General features: G+C 54.2%; 2 protein-coding genes across 6 annotated transcripts; one reads left to right on the top strand and one right to left on the bottom strand.

The window, feature by feature from the left end:
* Window positions 1–666: 666 nt before the first annotated feature.
* On the top strand, window positions 667–11180 carry ZNF865 (zinc finger protein 865). Of its 5 annotated transcripts, none has more exons than XM_047836429.1 (3): window positions 667–1000; window positions 2004–6000; window positions 7042–11180. In XM_047836429.1, the coding sequence occupies exons 2-3, from the start codon at window positions 5506–5508 to the stop codon at window positions 10279–10281; spliced, it is 3735 nt and encodes a 1244-aa protein (XP_047692385.1). In that variant the 5' UTR covers window positions 667–1000; window positions 2004–5505; the 3' UTR covers window positions 10282–11180. The 5 variants fall into 5 exon arrangements, with proteins under 5 accessions (XP_047692385.1, XP_047692383.1, XP_047692387.1 ...); XM_047836427.1 differs by having other exon boundaries at window positions 1704–6000; XM_047836431.1 differs by lacking the exon at window positions 2004–6000 and having other exon boundaries at window positions 671–1000.
* A 1897-nt stretch (window positions 11181–13077) lies between these two features.
* Window positions 13078–16322, bottom strand: ZNF784 (zinc finger protein 784). Its single transcript, XM_047837335.1, has 2 exons — window positions 16195–16322; window positions 13078–14969 (listed from the first exon to the last, which is right to left on the bottom strand). Exons 1-2 carry the CDS (start codon window positions 16270–16272, stop codon window positions 14079–14081), a joined length of 969 nt encoding a protein of 322 aa, XP_047693291.1. The 5' UTR covers window positions 16273–16322; the 3' UTR covers window positions 13078–14078.
* Between the last annotated feature and the right edge of the window lie 10202 nt (window positions 16323–26524).

Here is a 26524-nt window from a genome sequence, read left to right as displayed (position 1 = left end):
TGGCCAGGAGGGGGCGGGGCTAGGGAAACAGGGGGCGGGGTTGGGGCTAAGGGGTGAGGCTGATGAGCATTGTGGGCGTGGTTTAGGGGGCAGGTGTTGAGAACAAGGGTGGGGCTTGACTTGGTTTAAGGGTTGGCAGGCAGAAGGTGGAAACGGTTTAGAGGCCATATGAATAGGGTTTATCTGAGAGGAGACGTTTCAAGGGGGAACTGCAGGAGAGCAAAGTGTTGGGACAGACGGGATGTAACTGTGAAGAGAAGGTGCTGTGAGGGGGGCATGACTGTTATTCAGGCACAGGTGACAGAAGGGGGTACCTAAATAAGGACTAAGGAAGGGAAGTGCCTGAGACGAAGGGCGCTTAGTAGGAAGGGGCTGGGCTAACACAGGGTGCTTGGTGCAGCCTAAAAACCTCTGGGGGGCACTGCTAGAAGAGTGTTGGGCTGTGGGCGGGGCTGAGGGGAGATAGGTGGAGTTCTTGGGGACTTGGAAGTGGGTAAGAACAGGAGAAAAATCGTGGGTGCTGGGCGAGGAGGATGGATTTTAAGGCAGTGGGCGGGGCTTAAATAATTAAGTTATAAAATGGGCGTGGTTCAGAATGGGGGCGGGGCTTACACGCCAGATTTACGCGAGGGGCATGGCTTAACCGGATGTCCGGAGCGTGTGGGCTGTGCCCTAGGCGGCCGGGGCTCAGGACGCAGGCGCACGTTGCTTAGCTCGCCTACCGGAAGCGGCCTAGGCTCTCCCCGTCCGCGTCCCCGAGCCAGTGCGCAGGCGCACTTCTCTTTCCCGGTCGCCGCCACCGCCTCCTCTTTCCGCTTCTCCACGCCGGCGCCTCGGAGACGGGCGCGACTTCCGCTTCCGGGCGGGCGGGCAGGCGGGCGGCGCGGGGCTGCCGGGGAGGGGGAGGGGGCGGCACTTCCGGTCGGGCCCTCGGGTCTCCCCGGAGCGGCGGCGCCTCCTCCGCCTCCTCGGCCTCCTCCCGGCGGAGACCCCTGCGCCGGTGAGTGACGGGGCGCGTGGCCCGGGGACCCGGGGGCAACGGGGGCGGGGGGTCCCGCCCTGGCCCGCTCTGGTCCCCAGAACGTCCCCGTCAGTGCCTCTCCCGCCGGGCCCTCGCCAGGGGTCCCCCCAGTCACTGCTCCCCCATAAGACCCTTCCAGACATCTGCCCCATTAACGCCCCCATGCAGGACGGCTGCCAAAGCGTCCTTATTTGTGGCGATCCCTTAAACTGCTGCCAGGGCCCCCATGAATGCTTTCTCATAGGATCGCTTCTGCGTAACCCTTGTCATTGCTGCCTCCAGGACAGCCCCCCAAATGCCACCAGCGCTGCCTTCCTTCACGGAGGGCAGCTGCCCGTGAACCCTCCGTTAGTATTCCCTATAGGCTGCCTCCAAAAGAGTGTTGCATTAGTGCTTCGCTGCAGAACTGCCCCTCTTATCTCTGTCCACACACAACATCCCCCAATTCTCCCACATTTCCACTCCCCCCCCCCGCCTCCTCCCGATGTAAAAATACTTTCCATTTTGGTCTGCAGCAGAAAATACCTTTTTTTTTTTCTTCTGCCACCCCCCCCCCCACCCGGTACCGTAGTGGTTGAGAATACCCCTTTCAACCCTCCCCCCCACCTCCCCCCCCCCCCCCATTGAACAGCTAGCTCCCTCTAGAGTTCTGCTCTCACACCCACATCCTCTCCCCATTCAGGTGGAAACAGCTGCCTGTTTAGCTCCAGGCTCCAATGAAACACTTCTGCTGTACCTCCCTCCTCTCCCCAAGCCAGGTCAGCTCCTGTCCCCAGTCCTCCCACAGAGCAGTGCCCCACAGTGAGCCTCTCCCTCTCAGACCACCTCTTTCTGTGGCGTTAACCTCTCCCGCTTCGCACCCAGCTTCATTTCATCCTCCTGGACGCCCTAGAGAAGACCCCCATCTTTTCTCTAGCCTGACCTCTTTTTTTCCCCAGGCATGTGTTCATTCATTCATTCATTCATTCATTCACTGTTCTAGGTACAGGGCATACAGTGGTGAAGGAGAGAGATACACATGGTCTTTCATTTTGTGGGTTTTACAGTCTGCTTGAGAGAGTTCAAACACAAGTGAACGAATAAGATAAATCCTGTTTTCTGGGTTCTCCCAGAGCCCGATGGTTTACCTCAGAGGTAAAAACTGGATTAGCAGAGGTGACTTAGCCATGTAGAGATCTGGGTGGACGGTTTCAGGCGGCGAGAATAGCAAGCGCAAAGGTCCTGAGGTGGCCGTGATCATGGTGAGTGGAGGAGCATCAGGGAAGCCAGTGAGGTTGGAGCAGAGGAAGAGAACAAGAGGGAGAGGGTTTGATGTCTTAGGGCATTGGGGATAAGGGCACTGTGATCAATTTTCTCGCCTTTGTCAGCTCTACCAAGCCCATACTGTTCTTCATTTGTTCATTCGTTCATTTGTTCAAGTGTTTGATGAGGACCTGTTACACATGGGGGATGCAGCAGAGAACCAAACAGACAAAAACCCTTGCCCTCATGGAGCGCATATGCTAGCTGATGGGACAATTAAAAAACAAAATGTGTGTGTGTGTGTGTGTGTGTGTGTGTGTGTGTGTGTGGATAAAATACAGCAGGATCAGGGTATGGTCACAGAAGAGGGTGGCAAAAAGGCCTTCTTCACAAGATTCCCATTGTCATCTTGTCGCTCCCCAAAGCCACACACTCACCTCTGTAAATCCCAACCCTCCTGGACAACTGTGGCCAACCGGGGGCTGCTCTTACCAGCTGCCCCCAAGAGTGAAGTGGTTAAGAGGGTGAGTCCAGGATTCCACTGTGTTCATATCTCTGAGCAAACCACTCCCTCTTTTCCTAGCCTCATTCATTCACTTATTTCATAAATATTTTTGGAGACAGGCACTGTTCTAGGTCCTGGGATAGAACAGTGAACAAAACAGGTAAAAATCGTTGCCTGTATGGAGCCCACCTTCTAGAGGGGGAGGCCAGCAACAACAAGACAAGCAGAATATGTGGTTTATCGGGTGATGCTGACAGGTAAGGACAGAAACAAAGCAGGCTGGGAAGAGCCGGAATGTTGGTGTGGATGACAGGTTACAGGGGCCATGGAGAGCCTCACTGAGGAGACAGCCTTTGGGCAGAGGTGTGAAAGAGGTGAGGGAGAGAGAGGTATAGAGATAGCAATCAGAGGATTCCAGACAGAAGCAACAGCCAGTGCAAGGGCCCTGGGGTAGGAATGCTGGCATGTTGGAGGAGCAGCCAGGTGGCCATGGAGGGTATGTAGGTCATCATAGAGACTTTGACTTTAAGTGGGATGGGTGTCACTGCAGGGTTTGAACAGAGGAGGGACGTGGTTTGGCCTTAGTCCTCTCGTCTGTTAAATGAGAATAATAGTAATGCTTATCTGATGAGTGTGTTATGAAGTTGGAGACAAACCACATAAGATACGTAGTACAGTGCTTATTAGTGTTCAGAAAATCCTGGTGGCTGGTTCTGGGCTCGGGTATCAAGGAAGTGGGTGCGGCGAAGTGTATTTCTAGTATAAGGCAGAGTGGGGGACCTTCCTTTCTTTTGGAGAGAGAATGTTGAAAGACAGCATGCTGTAGTGGGTAACAGCACGCACTCTGGAGCCCTGCTGCCTGCCTCCTATTCCTGGCTCTGCCATGGCTTGTTACTGGTATGACATTAGGAGATGAATTTATGTCTCCGGCCCTCAGTCTCTTCCTCTGTGAAACAGAGTTGATAGTGGTCACCATCTTCTTGACTCAGTAGGAAGATTCGTTGAAGGATTTAGAAGAGCACTAGGCAGGTAGAAAGCACTTCACATTACGCGGTACGTGTGTCCACGTTACTGTTATTAACAGAGTACAGCTTCATCCCAAGTCGAACCTGTTGTAGCAGAATGGCCCACAGGTCCTGGTATCAAAGAGATTTGGAATCTAATACCTACTTTCCCCTTGAGTGGCTATGTGACCTTGGGGAAATGACCCCCCCTTTCTCAGTTTTCCCACTTACAAAATGGAGCTGATAACAGTACAGGACCATCATGAGGCCTCACGATGCTGCACCTCAAACTGGTTGAACAATAAACACAAACATGAGCTGTTACGATTACGAGTGCAGTTGCTGTCCCCTTGGGACATGCCCCCATCATGCTTCTCTCCATAGGATGCGTCTCCCCTTAGAAAGACACCGATTTAAGGCTGGGATCCCCTGAAAGAGTAAATGCCTCTTATTTCCCAGTGGAAATACTGGGAGCCTGATCACTTCCATCCCCCAGTGCTCCTCCCTGCTCTTCACAGCAGTAGCCCTTCACATCTTCCCACTCGCCTTTGGGTCCCTCCTTACAACATCACCACCCTTGAATTCCTTCTTCTGGGGACCTCCACCCCGTGTCAACTCCATCTCTGCTAAACGTCCCCCTCCCTCCCTCAGGGGGTTCTGGTCAGCTCAGTCTTGTTCCTTTGCTCATTTAACAAACACTTATCAGTATAGGCTATCAGTTTACCTCTGAGCCCTACTTTGGCTGCATCTTCTCTAAGTTTTGGTACATTGTGTTTTCATATTTATTCATCCGGGGTTCCTTGTTTCTTGTGGTTTCTTGGTGGGTCTGCTGGTGATTTAGGAGGGTGCTGTTTAAGTCCCATATATCAGCAAATACTTATCAAACAACCACACCATACTGGGTGCTGTGCTCGGTGCTGGGGGCACAGCAGCAAACAAGACGGACCAAATCCTTATTCTGTTAGGTGGGGATGCCAGACAGTAAACACACAGTCAAAGAAATACACACAGCAAGTGGTGGCAGTGACAGTGATGAGAAAATGCAGCAAGATGAGGGGTTAGGGAGGATTGGGTAGGATGGAGAGGACATCTGAACAGGGACCTGAAGCAGGCACAGGACTTAACCTTGAGATCTGAGGAATAGACTCACCACATCACTGCTCCATCCGTTCAAGACAGACACCCCCTTCCCCTCCCACCCAGCCCCCTACATAAACTCCCATCACCTAGGTAACACCCCCCAGTAAGGCTCCAGGCCCCACAGTCCACCCCACCTTTGTCCACCTTAGGAAACAAACAACCTGGTGGGGGAAGTGGGGAGGCTGAGCCGCAGACTTGCTCTGTGACCTTGGGCAATTTACTTGACTTCTCTGTGCTTCTGTTTTGTCAAATGGGGATAATAGTCCCTATGTCATAGTCTCATAGATTTTGGGGAGATTGAGTTAATATATATAATGTGCTGGGAGCACACTGGGCTTGTAGGAAATGCCCAGTCAACATTAGCTGTTATTAATATGTACCCTGGTGGAGGCAAGCCAGGGCGGTGGTTTCTTCCCTAAGACACCTCCTTCCCCTGCCCCTTGCACTCCTCTACCATGTGCTTTCTGCCCACCCAGCCCACTCTCCCGGTCTCCTGGGTTTAGGTTTCCCCCACAGGCTCCCACCACCACTGCAGCCATGCCTTTGTTCCTTCTGGAGAGCAAATTAACCAGAGGGGGTGTGAAGGGCATGGGATGTTGAGTCTCGTCCAAGGACACCCAGAGCTAGAGGCTAAAAATACCGACCTCTTGGCGGAGGAGTGGAGGAGACACTCACCTTTCACCTGTGGAGGGGAGAGAGCCAGCTGGCTGGCTGGGGGCAGATGGGCCCTGGCCTTGGTAGGCATCGCTGACCCCTGTTGTGGGCACAGAGCCAGGCCCCCATGGGCCAGGGATTATGGACAAGAAGCATGCTACACCTTGAGGGCTCTTCTCCCACTGACTGTCCGTGGACTTGGTGGAGGTGTTTCCCCGGCCCCCTGGGTGGCTCAGGTTCAAAAGTCCATTGTAGGAGCTGAGGTTCTGGTGGGGGCCGGGGCGCAGACATGGACACCTGCCTTCTGGGATGACAAATACTGTAAAGGAGGTGCCCAGAGACTGACTGCCATTGCACAGGAGGCAGGGAAATCCCCACCTGGGGCGAGGACGGAGACCTGCACCCCCTGGGCATCTGCTGTCGGGGTCCCCCAGGTGTGTGATGTCACCAAAGTACACATAATGTTTCCTTCCGTGCAGAGTGAGTTCCCTAAATTCCCCCTGCAGCCTAGGGGTTACCGCCTCCTCGCAGAAATGGAGAAAGCGAGGTTCGGGAAGGAGAGGGAATGTGAACCCAGGTCTGCCCAGGTGCAGTGCCCACCTGTTTCCTGCTGCGTCAGGCTGCCTTCTCAGTGCCAGGCCTCCCGGTGTAACTTGCTTCTTCCAGGCAAACGCCTTGTAGTAAAAGAACGCGGCCCTCCCCAACACTGATTTCATTCCAGTTCTCTTGGTCTGTCTTGGCTTTATCTACTACCAGTGCTGAGAGGGTATCGATATAATACCACTTACCGCATGCTTGCAAAGTGCCAGGAAGCCTCCACCCGAAGGCCTGCTATTTGCTTGCTGGAGCCTCACATCGACCCTGAGCAGGAGGGGTGTGCTTTGTCACGTCTGTTTGTAGATGTGGAAATCCGGGCACAGAGAGGTTCAGGAACTTGTCTGTGGTCACACAGCTGGAATGTGGTGGGGCTCAGATTCCTATCTGGCACTCGAGCTCTAGAGTCCACCCTCTTATCGTTTTAGAGGCAAAACCTGAGGGGATTGAGAACGGGGCTCGTGTGTGTGTGTGTGTGTGTGTGTGTGTGTGTGTGTGTGTTTTGGAGAGGGGGGTAGGACATGGTGCTGATACCCAAGAGTTTGTAAGGGGACTGCCACCAGAGGCAAGGGGTGCTGGGAGAATTAGATTGGGGGTGCGGAGCTGAGGGCCTGGGGGATGGGGAGGAAGGATGTGGGAAGACCCCAGAAACAACGGGAACGTGGAAGGGATGAGAGGGCAGGAGCAAAGGGGCCCCAGCAAGGAGGTGGACGGCTGAGCAGGCGTCTGTGGTGCGCTAGAGCCAGGAGGGGGGCTGCCCTGTGCGCTGGAGGGGCGGGGGACCGAGAGGAGCAAGGCTGGGAGGCAGACTGTGGCTCCGCAGATGGCCATGACTTCCGGCGCCCGGTCCCCTTTCCTCAGCCCTCTCCTCTTCTCCACAGGGTCTGCCGTCGCCCACCCCGCCCGAGATGGAGGCAAACGCAGCGGGCGGTGCCGCCGGGGGCGGTGGGGGCAGCGGCATAGGGGGCGAGGACGGGGTTCACTTCCAGAGCTACCCCTTCGACTTTCTGGAGTTCCTCAACCACCAGCGCTTCGAGCCCATGGAACTGTACGGGGAGCACGCCAAGGCGGTGGCCGCCCTGCCCTGCGCCCCTGGGCCACCGCCCCAGCCCCCGCCCCAGCCCCCTCCGCCCCAGTACGACTACCCGCCCCAGGCGACCTTCAAACCCAAGGCGGAGGCGCCGTCCTCGTCCTCGTCCTCCTCGTCGTCGTCCTCGTCGTCGTCCTCGTCGTCGTCGTCCTCCTCGCAGGCCAAGAAGCCCGACCCGCCCCTGCCACCCGCCTTCGGGCCCCCTCCGCCCCCCCTATTTGATGCTGCCTTCCCCGCCCCGCAGTGGGGCATCGTCGACCTGTCTGGACACCAGCACCTTTTTGGGAACCTGAAACGCGGAGGGCCCGCGACCGGGCCGGGGGTGACCCCGGGGCTGGCCTCTCCCACCGGGACCCCGGGGCCGCTTCCCGCCCCCTCACAGACCCCTCCGGGGCCCGCCGCAGGGGCGGCGGCCTGCGACCCGGCCAAGGACGACAAGGGCTACTTCCGGAGGCTCAAGTACCTGATGGAGCGGCGCTTCCCCTGCGGCGTGTGCCAGAAGTCCTTCAAGCAGTCCTCGCACCTGGTGCAGCACATGCTGGTGCACTCAGGCGAGCGGCCCTACGAGTGCGGCGTCTGCGGCCGCACCTACAACCACGTGTCCAGCCTCATCCGCCACCGCCGCTGCCACAAGGACGTGCCGCCCGCTCCGGGGGGCCCGCCGCAGCCCGGGGCGCCCCTCCCGCCGCTGGGCCTGCCGGCGCCCGCGGCGGGCGCACCCCCCGCCGCCCCCACCCCCGTGCCCTCGGGCCCTCCCGCCCCGCCCCCAGCCGCCGCCGCCGCCGCCGCCGCCGCCGCCGGAGCCGGAGCCGCCGTGGCCTCCAGCGTGGCGGAGGCGGCCGGAGCCCCCGCTGGGGTGGGCGTGCCCCCTCCCGCGGCGGGGGGCGGCGAGGGCCCGTTTGCCTGCCCGCTGTGCTGGAAGGTCTTCAAGAAGCCCAGCCACCTCCACCAGCACCAAATTATCCACACCGGCGAGAAGCCCTTCTCCTGCTCCGTGTGCAGCAAGAGCTTCAACCGCAGGGAGAGCCTCAAGCGGCACGTGAAGACGCACTCTGCCGACCTCTTGCGCCTGCCGTGCGGCGTCTGCGGGAAGGCCTTCCGCGACGCCGCCTACCTGCTCAAGCACCAGGCGGCCCACGCGGGCGCGGGCGCGGCGGGACCCCGGCCCGTGTACCCCTGCGACCTGTGTGGCAAGTCGTACTCGGCGCCCCAGAGCCTGCTCCGCCACAAGGCGGCGCACGCCCCGCCCGCCACCGCCCCGGACGCGCCCAAGGACGCGGCGGCCGCGGTCGCGCAGCCCCCGCCAGCCTTCCCTGCAGGCCCCTACCTCCTGCCCCCGGACCCTCCGGCCACGGACAGCGAGAAGGCCGCGGCGGCCGCGGCGGCCGTGGTGTACGGCGCCGTGCCCGTCCCACTCTTGGGGGCGCACCCGCTGCTGCTCGGCGGGGCTGGCACCAGCGCGGCGGGCGGCGCGGGCGCCAGCGTCCCCGGAAAGACTTTCTGCTGCGGCATCTGCGGGCGGGGCTTTGGGCGACGCGAGACTCTGAAGCGCCACGAGCGCATCCACACCGGCGAGAAGCCCCACCAGTGTCCCGTGTGCGGGAAGCGCTTCCGGGAGTCCTTCCACCTGAGCAAGCACCACGTGGTGCACACCCGCGAGCGGCCCTACAAGTGCGAGCTGTGCGGCAAGGTCTTCGGCTACCCGCAGAGCCTCACCCGCCACCGCCAGGTGCACCGCCTCCAACTGCCCTGCGCCCTGGCTGGGGCTGCGGGCCTCCCGGCCACGCAGGGTGCGCCCGGGGCCTGTGGGCCGGGCGCCTCGGCCGCCTCTGCCGGGGCCGCCGATGCCCTGAGCTATGCCTGCTCGGACTGCGGCGAACACTTCCCGGATCTCTTCCACGTGATGAGCCACAAGGAGGCCCACATGGCGGAGAAGCCGTACGGCTGCGATGCCTGCGGCAAGACCTTCGGCTTCATCGAGAATCTCATGTGGCACAAGCTGGTCCACCAGGCTGCCCCCGAGCGCCTGCTCCCGCCCACACCCGGGGGTCCCCAACCCCCGGATGGCTCCAGCAGCGCCGACGCGGCCAGCGTGCTGGACAACGGGCTGGCGGGAGAGGTGGGGGCGGCCGTGGCTGCCCTGGCGGGGGTGTCCGGGGGTGACGACGCCAGCGGGACGGCGGTGGCGGGGGGCGGCGGGGGTGCCAGCTCGGGCCCTGAGCGCTTCAGCTGCGCCACGTGTGGCCAGAGCTTCAAACACTTCCTGGGCCTGGTGACTCACAAGTACGTGCACCTGGTGCGGCGGACCCTAGGCTGTGGCCTCTGCGGCCAGAGCTTCGCCGGTGCCTACGACCTGCTCCTGCACCGCCGCAGCCACCGGCAGAAGCGGGGCTTCCGCTGCCCGGTGTGCGGCAAGCGCTTCTGGGAGGCGGCCCTGCTGATGCGCCACCAGCGCTGCCACACGGAGCAGCGGCCCTACCGGTGCGGCGTGTGTGGCCGAGGCTTCCTGCGCTCCTGGTACCTGCGGCAGCACCGCGTGGTGCACACCGGCGAGCGCGCCTTCAAGTGCGGCGTGTGCGCCAAGCGCTTCGCGCAGTCGTCCAGCCTGGCGGAGCACCGGCGGCTGCACGCCGTGGCCCGGCCCCAGCGCTGTGGCGCCTGCGGCAAGACCTTCCGCTACCGCTCCAACCTGCTGGAGCACCAGCGGCTGCACCTGGGGGAGCGCGCCTACCGTTGCGAGCACTGCGGGAAGGGCTTCTTCTACCTGAGCTCGGTGCTGCGCCATCAGCGCGCCCACGAGCCGCCGCGGCCCGAGCTCCGCTGCCCTGCCTGCCTCAAGGCCTTCAAGGACCCCGGCTACTTCCGTAAGCACCTGGCGGCGCACCAGGGCGGACGGCCCTTCCGCTGCTCCTCCTGTGGGGAGGGCTTCGCCAACACCTATGGCCTCAAGAAACACCGCCTGGCGCACAAAGCCGAGGGCCTCGGCGGACCTGGGGCAGGGGCGGGCGCCTTGGCCGGAAAGGATGCCTGACCAGGAGGGGGTTCCCATCCGCCACTCCAATCAGATGTCCCCTCTCAACCCCTCTCCTCCTTCTCTCTAGTTGCTGATCAGACTCTTAACCCCTCCTCGCTGTTGCCCAGCCATCCTTCAGAACTTCGGACAGACTAGCCTCCTTGCAGGCTCATGCCGCACAGACTCCGGTCCCGGACGTCTCTGGCCCTCCCCTCAGCCCATCAGACACTGAACTTGACCCTCCGTCCAACTCCGTTTTGTAACCTTCATCAGCGCCCCCTCCCCCAGCAGCATTCTGTCGCCCGATAAGCTTTGGTGGAGGATGTGGGTCTGAACTGCCCTTCCCCATTCCTTTGGGATCTGGCTGGAACCGAGTATGCGTGGAGTTGGGAGGGCACAAGGGGGACTGGGTGCTCTTTTGGATTGTGGGGGTGGGGGCGGGGTGGTAGACGCGGCTTGTACAGAGCGGAGAATAATAAATCGTATCAACAGGGGCACCGGAGTCCTTTCTTGTATCCCAGGGAGAGGGGATTAAGCGCTGACAAAGTTGAGAACTTTTGTTTCCCAGGGATTTCGATTCCCCGACACCCTCTGCCTCACCCTCAGGCTTTCTGCTTTGCCTCATCCAAATGATAATTACTGAGGATTTACCGTATCCAAGCTTCAGTCTGCACGTTGGGCAAAGGGAGATGAACAAGACAGGTAAGTTTCTGTTCTCAGAAACTCACAGTGTGCCTGGACTCCTTCCCCCTTTGAGATGTTTTTGGCGTTTGTTCACCTGGCCCACATTTCCAGAAGCCCTCCCCCACCCCCCACCGTCTGCTGGGTCCTTCACTGGACACCGGGGAAACATGAATTGGACACGCTCCTTGCCCTCGATGGAGGAGAACCCCTGTGTTCCCACGTCGCACAGACTCCTCGTCTATCGCACCCATCTGTCCAGGATAATTGGGAGGGGCTTCAAAAGCCCTTCCACGGCGCTCACTTCCGTTGGTGGAACAGTGAGCCAGCTCTGTGCTCTCTGTGTTGTTATCCCATCTGTCAGAAGAGGAGGCGGAGGTCCTGGAGAAGAAAGAGGCTCCAGGGACTCCCAGCAAATCCACAGTAGAATGGGGACTGCAGGCCCAGGGTGCTCAGTGCTGGGACTGGAAGACAAAGCTGGTTCAGGGGGCATGGCCTGGGCAGGTTCGGCTTGACCCACTCCGGGGCAGCAACCTACTGTGGCCAACCTATGGCAATGCTGAAGACCTGGACTGAGAGAGTCCTTGTGCCAGGGCCCCAGGGTTCAAAAGTCCCACGGACCCAGAGCCACACCACACAACGTCCACAGAATTATCCCTGAGGGCAGAGAGCATGGAGGAGTCGCTTTGTGAGACTGGGGGGTAGCCAAGCTCCCTGGAGGAGAAAGTAATGCCTGAACAATAACAAGCCACAGAAGCTTGCCAGGTAAAGTGGGCACAGAATTCTGGGTGGAGGGTTGAGTGTGTTTAACTGAACCCAGTTGTTAAAGAGAATTTCAGTGAGGAGTATGGCTGGGAGGTTGGGGGGTGGGGGGTAGGTGTGGGAGGCTGGATCCTGAAGGGCTTTGAATTCCAAACAGTAGAGCTTGGATGATCTTGTAGGCCAGAGGCCAGAAGCTGGCAGCTGTTGGACGCAAGCCACTGACATGCTTTGTTTAGCCCATGCATTAAAAAATTAATAATAGGGGCGCCTGGGTGGCGCAGTCGGTTAAGCGTCCGACTTCAGCCAGGTCACGATCTCGCGGTCCGTGAGTTCGAGCCCCGCATCAGGCTCTGGGCTGATGGCTCAGAGCCTGGAGCCTGTTTCCGATTCTGTGTCTCCCTCTCTCTCTGCCCCTCCCCCGTTCATGCTCTCTCTCTGTCCCAAAAATAAATAAAAACGTTGAAAAAAATTAAAAAAAAATTAATAATGAAGTTTGACTTAGTTGCCGACATATGAAAATCAAAGGATTTTGCATAATATGAACTAATGCAACCTCTGAAAAATTGGGGAGATCTAGCAACCCGGTCTGCACTCTTCCAGAGCTGAGTAACCATTGCCCTCTCTCTAATCTGCCACCAAATTCTGCCATTTCCCCCTCCCTGGTGCTGGCACTTTCCCGTCTCACCCAGCCACCTCCCTCATACATTTACATTGCCACCCAGTGCCTACAGGCATTCAGGCTTGCGATCCCATCTTGAAGCTACAAGGAGTAGTGGATTGGTAACAAGTTGGGGATCTGTGTTTTTGGAGGAGCCCGTGCTGCCGCGTGGCTCTTCAAATGTGGGATCATTGTTGGCTTGGCCCACAAGAGTAGTGACAATGAAAGTGTTTAGATTCCAAAGATACTTAACCAGCTCAACAGCGGGGGGAAAGGATGAAGGCAGGGATTAGATAAGTGGATGAGGGATCAAGACGACTTAAAGAGTCTGCCCAGGTCTCTAGCTTGGGTGGTGAGGCCAGTGACAGGAAACACAGGTGTTTCTTTGGAGAAAATAGAATGAGTTCTGTTGGTGCTCTGACCTCTCGAAGGGCTATCTTGGGGGAGATGCTGGGCAAAGAGGAAGGTGAGCAAATCCGGGGCTCTCCCTCGTTGATAAATATACTGATCACTGGAGTCCCTTCATTTTTTTAAACTTCCCCTGATACCCATTCCCACAGGTGAAGCACACAACATCTCTGAAGAGCCAGACACTGTCCACCCCCATTGTAAAGATGAGGAAACAGAGATTTGGAGAGAGATCTGCAATTCACTGCTCCTGGCAAGACCACAGTGTGGACCCTCTACTCCCACCCCGAAACACAAGACTGACATAGACCCTTCAGAAAGTCCTTTAATAGGAGAACTGGAGGCTCCCCACCTCCAGCTCCCAGGTCCTCCTTTTGCCCCCGCCACGGTGACTCAGTTCATTCCACACCTGCCGTACACAGGCCAGCCCACCATGCTGCCTTCCCCAACACTTCTGTGGGATAGCATTGGGTCAGGCAGTAAGCTGTTTGCTTCAAACAGGGAGTGGAGGAGATCAGAGGAAACTGAGGCTACTCTGTAGCCCTGGGGGCCATGGGCTCTGAACCTAAAGGCCTATGATGGGGGTATTAGGTGGCTGTTTGCTGTCTGTTGTAATGTTGTTGCCTCAGAGTCAGTGGGTTAAGGAGGGCCCACCATGGGAGCAGGGAGCAACTCTTAGAGTCAAGATCCTTAGGGTCATGCTTACATCCTTGAGGCTCAAGTGCTCTCAGCTAGGACTTGGGGACCCTCTGGCTTCGAGGTGATGGGATCCCAGAGTCTCTTCATGGAGGACCTGGTGGGTGTCTTCTGCCTGAGGGTGGGTAGGCATCCCAGGTTCAGTGCAATCCAGTGAGGTAGGCAAAAGATTCCATCCTGGTCCACCCTAGGCCCCCAAGATAGTCCAGGGTTCTGTAGATGAAGGACTGACCCCAGTTCTGCCCCTTCCATTCAACCCTGGCTCACCCTCTATGGTGCCCAGGCTCTGTGGGGACAAACTGTGTCTTGCATGAGGACAACCGAATGAGCAGGCAGCTTGGGCAGTGAAAACCAGCCTGTGTTCCTTACACATACCTGGGCATCCACAAGTCTGTGTCTGTGCCTTTCTGAGTCTCATGGAGGTGCTGTATAGGTTTGTGGGTGTCCCGAAACCTGTTCTCCTGTACTAGCTGCTCATGGCCATCACTGTTAGCTCTTTTCACCTCTACCCCCATCTCCTCTCTCCTGCCTCCTTTTCCCACCCACCCCCTCCCTTGCAATGTGCCTCCTACTTCCCACGTTGATGCCCCCATGTCCCTGCTCTCCCAGCCTACTGGGCGACCTCCACCTTCACCTTTGCCGTCTCCCCTTGGCCTTCTTCCAGACTGTCTCCTGCCCCACAGCCACTCCCTGGCTCCTCGGCCCCGGAGGCCAGCTGGCCGCCAGAGTCCCCCACCCCTGGCCCTGGCCCGTGGAAGTGGGTGCGCTGGTGTTTGCGGAAGTTAGAGGAGTTGTTGAAAGTGCGATCGCACAGGGCGCAGCGGAAGGGGCGCTCCCCGGTGTGGATGCGCGCGTGGCCGCTGAGCACCGAGGACTGGGTGAAGCCCTTGCCGCAGATGCCGCAGTGGTAGGGCCGCTCGCCCGTGTGCACCCGCTCGTGGTCGCGCATGTCTGATGAGCGGCGGAACGGCTTGGCGCAGAACCTGCAGGCGAAAGGCTTCCCCACCGCCGCGCCCGCTGCCGCCGCCGCCATCACCACCTCCGACCTCTCCTGGGGCACCCCGGGCCTCTGTTCCCGAGCCGCCGCCGCCTCCGGGGGCCTCTGAGAGGTCCCCGGCTCCACCCCGTGTCGGTGCTGGTGCCGCAGCAGAGGCGCCAGGGCCTTGAAGGCCCGGGGGCAGAGGGCGCAGCGGTAGGGCCGCTCCCCCGTGTGCAGGCTGTAGTGCGCGCGGAGGCTGGCGGGGCCCGGACAGCTGTGGCCACACACATGACACCGGCTGGGGTCCCCACCCTGCCCGCCGCCCTCAGCCCCCGCCAGGTGGCCATGTTCGTGGAACAGCAGCTCAGACACCAGCCGGAAGGCAGCTGGGCACAAGGCACAGTGGAGGGAACCTGGCTCCGGGGGCTCAGGTACCAGCGTGGTGTCCGTCACCTTCACCACCTGGATCTCGATGAGGTCACTCGGGGGTGTGGCGGGCCGGCCATCATCTGGCACCAGGACCTGGGGTGAGGGGGAGAAAAAACCAGGAGCCTGTGGACCCTGCCTCAGGGCCTCACCCACAAGCCCCCCACTTATTAAAACATCCATCTCATATGTAGCGTGCTGGGCCCCTCAGTTTCCAGATCCTGCTCTCCATCTTCTAGGATTCTGCAGTATCCCTATCAAGACTTCCCCTCCGGTCCCAAAAACATCACGGATCCAGCCATTTCTCTCCCCTACCCCAGTTAAAAGCTAATTATTTCTTGGCTTGACAACGAAAAAGCCTCCTGAAGGGAACCTCTGTTCTTATGTCTGCTGACTCCCCAAAGCAGCCTGAATGACCTTTTGAAAATGGAAATCAGGTCGTCATTTTCCCACTCAAAACCCTTCCATGGCTTCAACTGCACGTAACATCCCAAACCGCCATCATAATACCCATCGTGATCCGGCTCCTGCTTGTCTCTGACCCCAGTGTAAATATAAGCCGGCACGCAGCTGACTTCTCTCATTTACATGTAGCTCCCCTTACCCCCCACTCTAACAGCTCACTCTTTATTTCCTTCATAGCGTGTATCACAATAAATGTCCTCTATTGTCTCTCTCCCCGCTGGGCTGGGAGCTCCAAGAGAATACAGTCCTTATCTGTCTTGTTCACCTCTCTACCCACTGAGCCCCAGGAAGAGCTCAGTAAATGTTTGTTGAATGAATGAGTGTCTGTTACTCTCCAGCCCCTAGTGGGGAACGTTCCAAAGTCACCTGGAGCAGTCATTTCTACCCCTGCCCCCCAAATCCCCCCTTAGGCATTGGAGACACATCGCTCGGACCCTTGCAGAATCATTACTCCACCCCAGCGCGGGTGCCCCGACCATAACCACCCACCCTTGTCTTTCAGGGTCACCTTCCCAATCATCCATCAAGTTCTCTAGCCCCAGAATATATGTGAGGCCTCGCCCCCTTAACAACACAAAGTCAATCTCTGAGATTTCTCTCCCCTTACCCATCTCCTGCCCAGATGTTCCACCCAACCCCCTCCTTAGGCCACACCCACACAGGCCACGCCCCGCATCCTCATAGGCTCCGCGTTCGGCCACGCCCCTCGCCCACCCCGAGAGGCCCCACCCCCCAGACCCGGAGCCCTAAATACGTCCCCCGCCCAGCCCTCATAGGCCCCGCCCCGGCCCCGCCCCCTGCCCTGAGCCCTCTTCCCTCCTCGAGTCCCCCGCCGAGGCCCCTTCCCCGCCCGCACCAGGTCCGGCGTCTCCGGGGATCGCGGCTCCGGGGCCGCTGAGCTCAGACTCGGGGGCTCCGGGCGCGCGGCAGCCATCTTGTGCCCAGGCCCCGCCCCCAAGCCCGTGGTCGCGGCGGGAGGGGCGGGGCTCGGGCCGGCGTCAGAGCTGCTGCGCAGGCGCACTAGCGGGCGGGGGGGGGCGGAGCTCTACGGAGGCCGAGCCCCGCCCACCCGGAGGGAGCGCTGGGTCCCTTCTAATCACCTGTCAGCCGGGGAGGACCGCGCGGGTGGGGCTCTGGGTGGCGACCGGCCCAGCGGAATTTCTCCTTCTAACCAGCATTGCCAGGCTCTGGCAGTCAGCCGACTCTGGCCTGAACGTCACCTTTGTTGTTTTCTATTGTTTTCCTACAGCATGTTTTTGTCGCCACCTCCGCGTGGCTCCTCGTCACAGAGCATGGCAACGTTTACGAATGTCAGGGTTTTTCCAAGTCGGTTTACAGAGGGTGTTCGGCAAACAGCGACACCGGTGGAGACGCCTGGGAAAGGCATATCAGGAGGAAAGGGCCCACCGACGGTGGGTTTGGGCAGCACCGAGGACAGGACTGGGGTCTTGATTCCTTCCCTGGCCTGGCTGTGTGACCGCGGAGAAGTCACTGCACTTCTCTGGGCCATGTGCACATTTTGTCATGTATAAAACTGTGCAGGTGTTGTGGAAAAGAGGAAAAGAGATGAGGAAAAAGGAAAAGAGAAAAAGAGATATGGAACAGCTTTGAACACCCCTTAGGCAGTTTCCTTGGGAGGGCAGGGTAGGTGATGCTTAAACATCATATTAATTCCTGGATTTGCTGTTTTTCCTCCTTCTGGGTACATGATAAGATTGCACTTTCCTTTGAAGGTAGACGTAGCCCTATGGTTCTCTTTGGCCAATGGCCTGTCAGGGACAGCGATGTGCTTCAACCTCAGTTGGTCGGGAGAGCCATCGAGCCCTTGGCCAATTAACATCCTGCCGTTTCAGGCCAGGGTTCGGCTGGTTGAAATGGTTTCCATTAGCCCGAGTTCCAGAGTGTCGACAATGAGCAGAACCTGGCGCTGAGCTTCCTTGGGGATGTAGCAGTTATTTTTATTTTTTTTTAATGTTTAATGTTTTATTTATTTTTGAGAGAGAGACGGAGCATGCGCGAGGGAGGGGCAGAGAGAGGGAGACACAGAATCCGAAGCAGGCTCCACGTTCCCAGCTGTCAGCTCAGAGCCCCACACGGGGCTCGAACTCGTGAACTAGGAGATCATGACCTGAGCCAAAGTCGGACGCTTAACCGACTAAGCCACTCAGGCGCCCCTAGTTTATTTTTTTAAGCTTATTTTTATTTATTTTGAGAGAGAGAGATGGAGAACAAGCAGGGCAGGGACAGAGAGAGAGGGGGGCGGAGAAAGAGAACCCCATGCAGGCTCCACACTGTCAGGAAAGAGCCCAACGTAGGGCTCGAACCCACCAAACGTTAGCAGACCTGAGCATGACCTGAGCAGAAGAGCCACTTAATTGACTGAGCCACCCAGGCGCCCAGGAGATGTAGCATTTAAAATAAACGTTTTATTTTGTGAGGCCCCTGGGCCATTGCCCTTGTTGCTACAGCATAACCTAGTCTCCCTACACAGAGGGGGTCTTTTCTTTACATTTATTTTATTATAAACTATTTCTATATAAAAGGTGTTCAGAACAAGGGGTACCTGGGTGGCTCAGTTGGGTACGCATCTGACTCTTGATTTTGGCTCAGGTCATGACATTCGTGGGATTGAGCTCCGCCCAGGCTCTGTGCTGGCAGAGCAGAGACTGCTAAGGATTCTCTCTCTCCCCACACCGCTGTCCCTCCCCCTGCTCCATTTCTCTGTCTCTCAAAATAAATAAACCTCAAAAAATTTTTTAAAGTAAAAAAATAAAAATAAAAATTTTCTAATTGATTCTGTAATTTCAGTCTAACCTCTTTTTTTCCTTCTCTCCTTTTTATATTTGTATACATTGATACATGCAGTCTAGTTATTGCTGGTATCAGTGCTGGTATGATATCCCACTGAGGACAATGTCATGTTACATTTATTCGTTCTCCTATTGGTGGACATTGGGCTGGTTCCAAATTTTTATTATTATAAACAGTACTGCCTTGTGCATTCTTGCTTACGTGTCCTTGACCCCCAAAAGAGAGCTTTCTCTATATTATGCAACTGGGAGTTGAATTTCTGGATCAAAAACTGTTACCACGTTCGGCCACTCTCCTCACTTTGGTTGCTATCAATCACTTGCTTTTTTTTTTTTTTTAATTTTTTTCAACGTTTATTTATTTTTGGGACAGAGAGAGACAGAGCATGAACGGGCGAGGGGCAGAGAGAGAGGGAGACACAGAATCGGAAACAAGCTCCAGGCTCTGAGCCATCAGCCCAGAGCCCGACGCAGGGCTCGAACTCACGGACCGCGAGATCGTGACCTGGCTGAAGTCGGACGCTTAACTGACTGCGCCACCCAGGCGCCCCTCAATCACTTGCTTTTGTAACACCCCACCACTAACTACCTGGGAGCTCTTCAGATCATTTAACCAGTGCTTTCTCCAGTGTGGTTTCACGAACCCTGGCATTTCTGCCTCCGTGGGCCCCTTCATTTCAAAAACTATATTTAAAATGATATTTTGTGACTGGGTTGGTGTAAAGATGAACATAAGCCAGGCTGGATTACATTTCTGATTTCAACATTAACATGTTTTTCATGGGCAGCCAAAAGTGTCATGGGCCCTAGGCACTGTGTGTACCTGCTGTGTCTAATGAGAAAGGCAGTCCATTCTGTTTTCTCGCTTGTAAAGCAAACATAACATAGTAGTACTTATTTAACAGCTAAGTGCTGGGTGCTCTGCTGATCAAATGAGTCATTATATGTAAAGTGTCTTGCAACACAAAGTAGACACTATGTATTATCTATAATTACTACTGACCTCCACTTCCACCAGCTATGAATGGGAGCTCATGTTGCTTGAAATCTTTACTACTGTTTGATAGTCAAACTTAAATTTTTGCCAATCTGATGGGTATAACATGGTTTCTCATTGAAATTCCTTTTATTAAATGAGATAATTCATGATACAGCGTGTAGCACAGAGCTCATCCCTGTTGTCCTTTCTCATGGGTGGGGTCCATTTCATCTCTGCACCCTCAGAGAGAAGACATATACGTGCCTCAGTGAATGGTGAATGAATGAACACATGGATGAATGAATGAGTAGCTAAATTAATGGAGATAGAAGAATTTATGTATCAGAGCTTGAGAGAATTAAATGTTTGGAGAGGAGACAATAGTTCAGTGAGATGAACATAAACTTTCAAGTTGGACAAACCTGGGTTCATATCCATGCATCCATTTGCCATGCAACTTTGGGCAAATGATGTCCCTTCTCAGGGTCCAGTTGTCATCTACAAAGTGGGCAGCATATTGCTACTTGGCAGGACTGTATTGAGAACACCATAGGTGGAGAATACTATGGGTCTAGCGTAATTCCTGGAATGAACTGGTGCTCAATACACGTGGGTTCCTTGCCTTTTCCCCTATGTGCCTCTGAATCCATCAGAGCCTGGAACTACATCAACAGTCTATTGCATGGTCTGATGCTAGAAGGCTATAAAATGGAAGAAAGAGTCCTGAACTTGGAAATAGAAGATGTGGGGTCTAGCCTCGCTTCTTCCTATCCCTACTGTGAGCACATCACTTCTCCTTGCTTCTTATTAAAAATTAAAAATTTTTAGGGGCGCCTGGGTGGCGCAGTCGGTTAAGCGTCCGACTTCAGCCAGGTCACGATCTCGAGGTCCGGGAGTTCGAGCCCCGCGTCGGGCTCTGGGCTGATGGCTCAGAGCCTGGAGCCTGTTTCCGATTCTGTGTCTCCCTCTCTCTCTGCCCCTCCCCCGTTCATGCTCTGTCTCTCTCTGTCCCAAAAATAAATAAATGTTGAAAAAAATTTTTTTTAAAAATTTAAAATTTTTAAACAATTTATTTATCTTTGAGAGAGACAGAGACAGAGTCTGAGCTGGGGAGGGGCAGAGAGAGAGACACACACAGAATCTGAAGCAGGCTCCAGGCTCTGAGCTGTCAGCACAGAGTTCAACATGGGGCTCGAACCCATGAACTGTGAGATCATGACTCGAGCCAAAGTCAGATGCTTAACCGACTGAGCCACTCATCCCTCCCCCCCCACTTTTTTTTTTAATTTTTAAGAAATCTCCTTGCTTTTTAAGTGAATTGGCTGTTAGGGTTACCCTATGACCCAGCAATTCCACTCCTAGGGATGTACCCAAGAGAAATGAAAATATTTGCCTACATAAAAACTTGTAAGTACATGCTTTACAGAACCATATTTCATAATAGCCAAAAGTGGAAACAACTCAAATGTCTATCAATTCATGAATGGATGGAGATATATATAGATATATATATCTATATATATCTCCACATATATATATAACACAATAGAATATTAGTTTTTATCCCATAAAAAGGAATGAAGTACTGATACATGCTACAACATTAATGAACCTTGAAAAAAATTATGCTTAGTGAGAGAAACCAGACACAAAACCCCGCATATTCTATTGTTCCATTCATACAAACTATCCGGAACAGGAAAATTTACAGAGACAGAAACTAGATGTGTGGTTCCTTAGGGCCAGGGGATTGCTGGAGTAGAGTTGAGGGAATATAAGATCAATAGCTAGGGGGCACAGAGTTTATTCTGAGGTGATGAAAATGCTCTAAAATTGTGCTGATGGCTGCACTTATCTGTAAATATACCCCAAACCATCGAATCATCAATTAAATGGGTAAATTGTATGGTATGTGAGTTATGGCCCAATGGAGCTGTTAAAAAAAAGAATTAGCTGACCATGATATTTTAGGATCAAACTGTAGATGATATTTAAAACTTATAAGCCTGTATGGTAGGTATATGGATGTGCAATTCTTCCAACTTTTCTCTATGGTTGTAAATTTCCACAAGAAAATGTGTGGTTGGGGGAACCTGTAGATGATTTTTATTTATTTGTTAATTAATCGCTACATCCAATGTGGGGCTTGAACTCATGACCCCGAGATCAAGAGTTGCATGCCTGGGGCACCTGGGTGGCTCAGTCAGTTAAGCGTCTGAATTTAGCGGAGGTCATGAGGTTCACAAATTCAAGCCCCACACCGGGCTCACTGTTGTCAGCACAGAGCCCGCTTGGAATCCTCTGTTCCCTTCTCTCTCTGCTCCTCTCCCCCTTTCTTTCTCTCTCTCTCTAAAATAAGTAAACATAAAAAAAGAAAACATTAAAAAAAAGAGTTGCATGATTTTCCCAGTGAGCCAGCAATGCACCCTGTAGATGATTTGTAAATTCTGACTTTTGAAAACTTCACATCAATGTATCAGACTGTAAGCTTTCTGAAGGTAGAGACCATGGCTGTATCATTTCCCACTGCATCTCCAGCACTCACACTAGTGTCTGGGATGTTACAGGTATTCAAAAAACATTTATTAATGAGTCATTACATAAGTATGTGAATGAATAAGTCGCTGGTGATTCTGGCTATCTGAAGTCTAAATCTAATTGTAATCACCCAAGAATAGATCATCCTTGCACCTTCCTATTGGGTCTCCAGATTAAAATAATAATGACAATAATAACTAGTATTTATTGAGAGCTCACCGAGTGTGAGAGCAGGGGCAGATCCAGGTTTTGTGGGGTGTGAGACTTACAAACTGAGGATACAAAAATTTAAATATGAAATAAGGTATGCATGTGAATATTTCTTTAGCATGAGAAAATAAGTTCCAACCAATTACAAACTTAAAAGGTGACAATGACCACAGACAACCCCCCAATTTAAAAGTGGGTATGGGGCGCTTGTCTCTTCTGTCTCTTCTCTCTGCCCCTCACCTGCTTGTGATCTCTCTAAATAAATAAATAAGCAACAACAAAAAAGGAGAGATCAGATTATCTTTCTGTTCTGTTGATAGAAAATATTACAAAACTGTTGTTGTCATATAAAGAGCCAGTCAAAGAATATAGGGGGAAAGGATTATAGAGCTGAGTCAGACAGTAAATTCATAAAAATATTGTATCCATTTTTTAAAATGTTTATTTATGTTGAGAGGGGGGAGAGGCAGAGAGAAAGGGAGAGAGAATCCCAAGCAGGCTCCGTGTTGTCAGCACAGAGCCCAAGGTGGGGCTCGATCCCACCAATCAGGAGATCATGACCTGAGCCCAAGTCAAGAGTCAGGAGCTTAACTGACTGAGCCACCCAGGCACCCCTCTGATCTCTCCTTTGATGTGGTTGATCAAAATTTTATTATTGGTAACTTAAGAAACCTTCATTGCAGACTCATCACTATTTTAGCTGTGTTGACAAATGTGGGAAAATCATAAGCAAGTTTCTTTCAAGTCTCAGCTTCATTAGCTTTGCGGTAAATCCACTTGGCGGATTTTTACCCACTTTTAAAGGAAAGAGAAAAAGAAATCAGCTCTGCCATGTGTGAAGGAGAATCCTGGTAGATGAAGCTGGGAACCCGACAGGACCCTGACCGTGAGGGCCCTGCACTGCCTCTTTTAGGAGCCCTCCTGTCACTTTCTACCTCAGCTATTTCAAGGGAGAAAACCCACAGAGATTCCGGAAACTCAGGGGCAAGGGCTTGAGATCCACTTGAGTCCTGGCTGACCACGTCTGAGCGACTTCCTTCCCCATTCTTGGCCGCATTTTCCCTGGTCTGTGTCACGAGGTGGGCATTTTCCCGATTTCCCTGCGTGTCTCCAGCGCCGTCAGAACAAAAATGAAACAAGAGGTGGGAAGCTCATCTGGAGACAGGGATCTTTCTTGGGATACCCAGTTCCTCAAGGCTGGGCAAGCGGAAAGCGGATCCTTCCTCTGTGCTTCGTGTTTCCAGCCGGAGCATTTTCGCAAAGGGCCTGAACGGCGCGCAGGCTTCCCAGGTTCTCTCCCTGGAAGTCACGGTCCCTCCTTCCCCGGGCCCTTCTTGCAGGCGCTCTCCCAGTGGCCGCCGCTTCCCGCCGGCCGGACCAGAGAGGCTGCCCCAGCTCGTCTTCAACGGGCGCTAGAAGCCGACGGCCGGGATTGAGTTATTTAGAGAAAGTGGGTACGGGGAGCGTTGCGGGGAGGGCGAACCATAGAGAGAGTGGCGACGGGTAGAGAGCAGCCAGGGTGGGAGGGAAACGTGTGTGCAGAAGGGCTGGAGGAACACCATAGAGAGGCGGGCGGAGGCTGGAAGGGCCATGGTGGTGGAGGGAAGGCGATCGGCCTCCGAAGGCCGGAACCAAAGCTATAACCACGGACACCCTTGGCTTAAGGGATTGGGGCGGGGGGGGTGCGGGGAGAGGAGGGGGAAGGTCACTACCAGTGTGCACTTGAGCAGTGAACTCCCTCTCTCAGCCTCAGTTTCCTGTCCTGTAAAGCGGGAATGGCAATGCGTTACCTCGCAGGGTAATCAAGTAGAACCAGGTATGAAAGCGCCAAGTAATGCCTTTGCACGGACATGGTGGGACACGCAGGGGCTAATGCCGTTATTGTTCTCGCGTGACGAGTTCCTCTCTGCAGCTCTGAAGTTCTTGAGGACATTGACATCAGCCTGGGTGGCTCAGTCTGACTCTTGGTTTTGGGTCAGGTCATGACCTCGTGGTTCATGAGATTGGCTCTGCCCTGACAGCGCGGAGCCTGCCTGGGATTCATCCGTATTCTCTCTCTCAATAAGTGAACTTAAGAAAAGAGTCTCTAAAATCAGCCAATGGAATCGGAAAAATGAGAATTTAGGGCTCCTCGTGTAATCGCTCTTGAAATCTCTCTATGTCCACCACCCCTTTCTCTAGCTCGGACCTCATGCTTTCTCATGTTTGGATTTCAGCATCGGCCCCTCTCTGGCCTCTCAGTTTCCACTAGCCCACCAACACAGTCTGGCAGAGCTTTCTGAAACTCAGATCTGATCTCATTCAGCTCAAGCCCCTTGCATGGCTCTCTTGAGTCAAGACAAAAATCCCAGCTCCTTGGCTTGACATTTAAAGCCCTTCTATGAAGTGTAGTGCCCACCAAGCCTTCTAGCCCCACCTGTTACTATTTTGTGCCCTGGTCAAACACAGCATTTCATACCCCCCCCCCCCCCCCCCCATTGAAATCTCACACTTTCATTCCTCAAGGTGTTAGGTCTCCATCTGTGACTGCCACTTGGGGTAACCCTTCTGGTGGAGCCTGGTGGGTTTTTTTCCCTCACAACTTACTTCCTCCGGAAAGCATCCTCTGACTCCTGCCTACCTCCGGCTCCCAGGCCAAGTGATAGCACCACCTTCATCCCAGCTTCTTTCTTGCTGACCTCAGGACACTAGTTTCAGAGAAATCCTAAAGCCCTCACAATGCTAGTGCCTCGCTCAAAACCCTCCTGTGATGGTTGCAGCACATCGTCTAAGTTCCTCAAGCTAGTAACTGTTCATGTCTCCAGCCAGCATTGTACCTGGCTTACTACATTATGCTTAGTCACTCTGGAAGATGGGTAGTTCTCTAGGCTTATTCAGCCCTGGCTGAATAATAAATATCCCTTGGAAAGGATATACTTACATAGGATTGAACTACTTCTCAGATGTTGATGGACATTTGTTTATATTGCCCACATTTTGGCTATTATGAAGAATGTTGCTCTGAACATTTATGCCTAAGTTTTTGTGTGAACGTGTTTTCAGGTTTTTTTGTTTGTTTTTAAGGATTTTTTTATACTCTCCCTCAAAATCAATAAATATTTAAAAAAAGATTTCATTTTTAAGTAATCTCTCCACACTCAGAGTCGGGCTCGAACGCAACAACCCCGAGATCAAGGGTTGTATGCTCTACCGACACAGCCAGCCAGGTGCCCCCCTGTGTTTTCAGTTTTGTTGAGGATTTATCTGCAAATGGAATTGCTGGGTCATATGGTAACTTTCATCTTTAACTTTTGGAGGAAACACACCACTTCTTATTCCCACGAGCAGTGTTTGAGGGTTCCAGTTTCCCTACATCCTCATCAAGCTCTAGTGTCTTTGTGTTTACCAAACACTTTTCCTTCAAGTCCTGCAGCACCTCCCACTTGGACTTGAACTACGCAAGTCCAAGTGCTCTGGAAGCACCCACTGTCATCTGTCCTGCTTCTTTTTCATTCTTGCCCTTTGGAGCACATCTGCTTCTCAGATTCTTGGTAAGTGCATTCAGTTGGGGAACACTTAGATGGGGCAGTATCTGGCCATATTCAGAGACCATCAGAGACTCAGGACCTAGCGTGTAAGTGCCTGCTTTACTGTTTCCATAGACCGAATGTTTGTGTCTCCCTGTCCGCATTTAACATATTGAAACCTAATCCCCAATGCGATGGTGTTAGGAGAGGGGGCCTTTGGAAATTGACTGGGTCATGAGGGTGGAGGCTTCATGAATGGGTTTAGTGATCTTATAAAAGAGACTCCAGAGAGCTTCCCCACCCCTTCCATGTGTGAAGGTGCTGTCTGTGAATCTGGAGGGAGCCCCTCCGCGGACACTGAATCTGGTGGCATCTTGGTCACAGTTCTTGACCTCCAGGACTGTGAGTACATTTCTCCCACCAGGTATCTGTGATGGCAGCCTGATGGACTAGGAATGTTGTGTCACACGAACAAATTGTTCAACTTTTCCAGACCTTGGTTTCTTCAACCCTCTGGGCCTCCTTCCTGGCCATCGAGAGAGATCCCTCAACTTAAAATGGGCCAAATATTTCAAAAGACATTTCAGAGAAGAAGCTATGAAAGTGACCAGTAAACACAGGCAGAAGAAGTGCTCAGCATCATTTGGCATCAGGAAAGTATGAAATGTGACACTCTTCCCACCCCTTAGGCTGAGGTTAAAAGGACTTTCGGTATCAAGTGTTGGGGAGGGTGTGAGGCAGCTGGAACCCACGTACGCTGCTGACAGGAATGTAAGTTGCTGCAGCCACTTAGAAGACTATTAATACCTACTGATGCTAAGCGTACATTTACTCCAGGTCCCAACACTTCTGGTCCCAGATACACACCAGAAGAAACAAGTCCTTATATCCACCAAACGACATGTACAGGAGTGGGTGTATTCTTAGGAGCTTTATTCATGATAGGCCAAAACAAATGTCCATTGACAGTTAAAGAGAAAAAAGAAGAGGGTCACCTGGGTGGCTCAGTCGGTTGGGCATCCTTCCGACTTCAGCTCAGATCATGATCTCATGGTTTGTGAGTTCGAGCCCCGCATCGGGCTCCATGCTGACAGCTCAGAGCCCGGAGCCTGCTTTGGATTCTGTGTCTCCCTGTCTCTCTGC

The sequence above is a fragment of the Prionailurus viverrinus genome, chromosome E2 (genome assembly GCF_022837055.1).
Source record: "Prionailurus viverrinus isolate Anna chromosome E2, UM_Priviv_1.0, whole genome shotgun sequence".
Lineage (NCBI taxonomy): Eukaryota > Metazoa > Chordata > Mammalia > Carnivora > Felidae > Prionailurus > Prionailurus viverrinus.
Note: the sequence above shows the minus strand (reverse complement) of the source record. Positions and strands in the feature narration are given on the sequence as shown.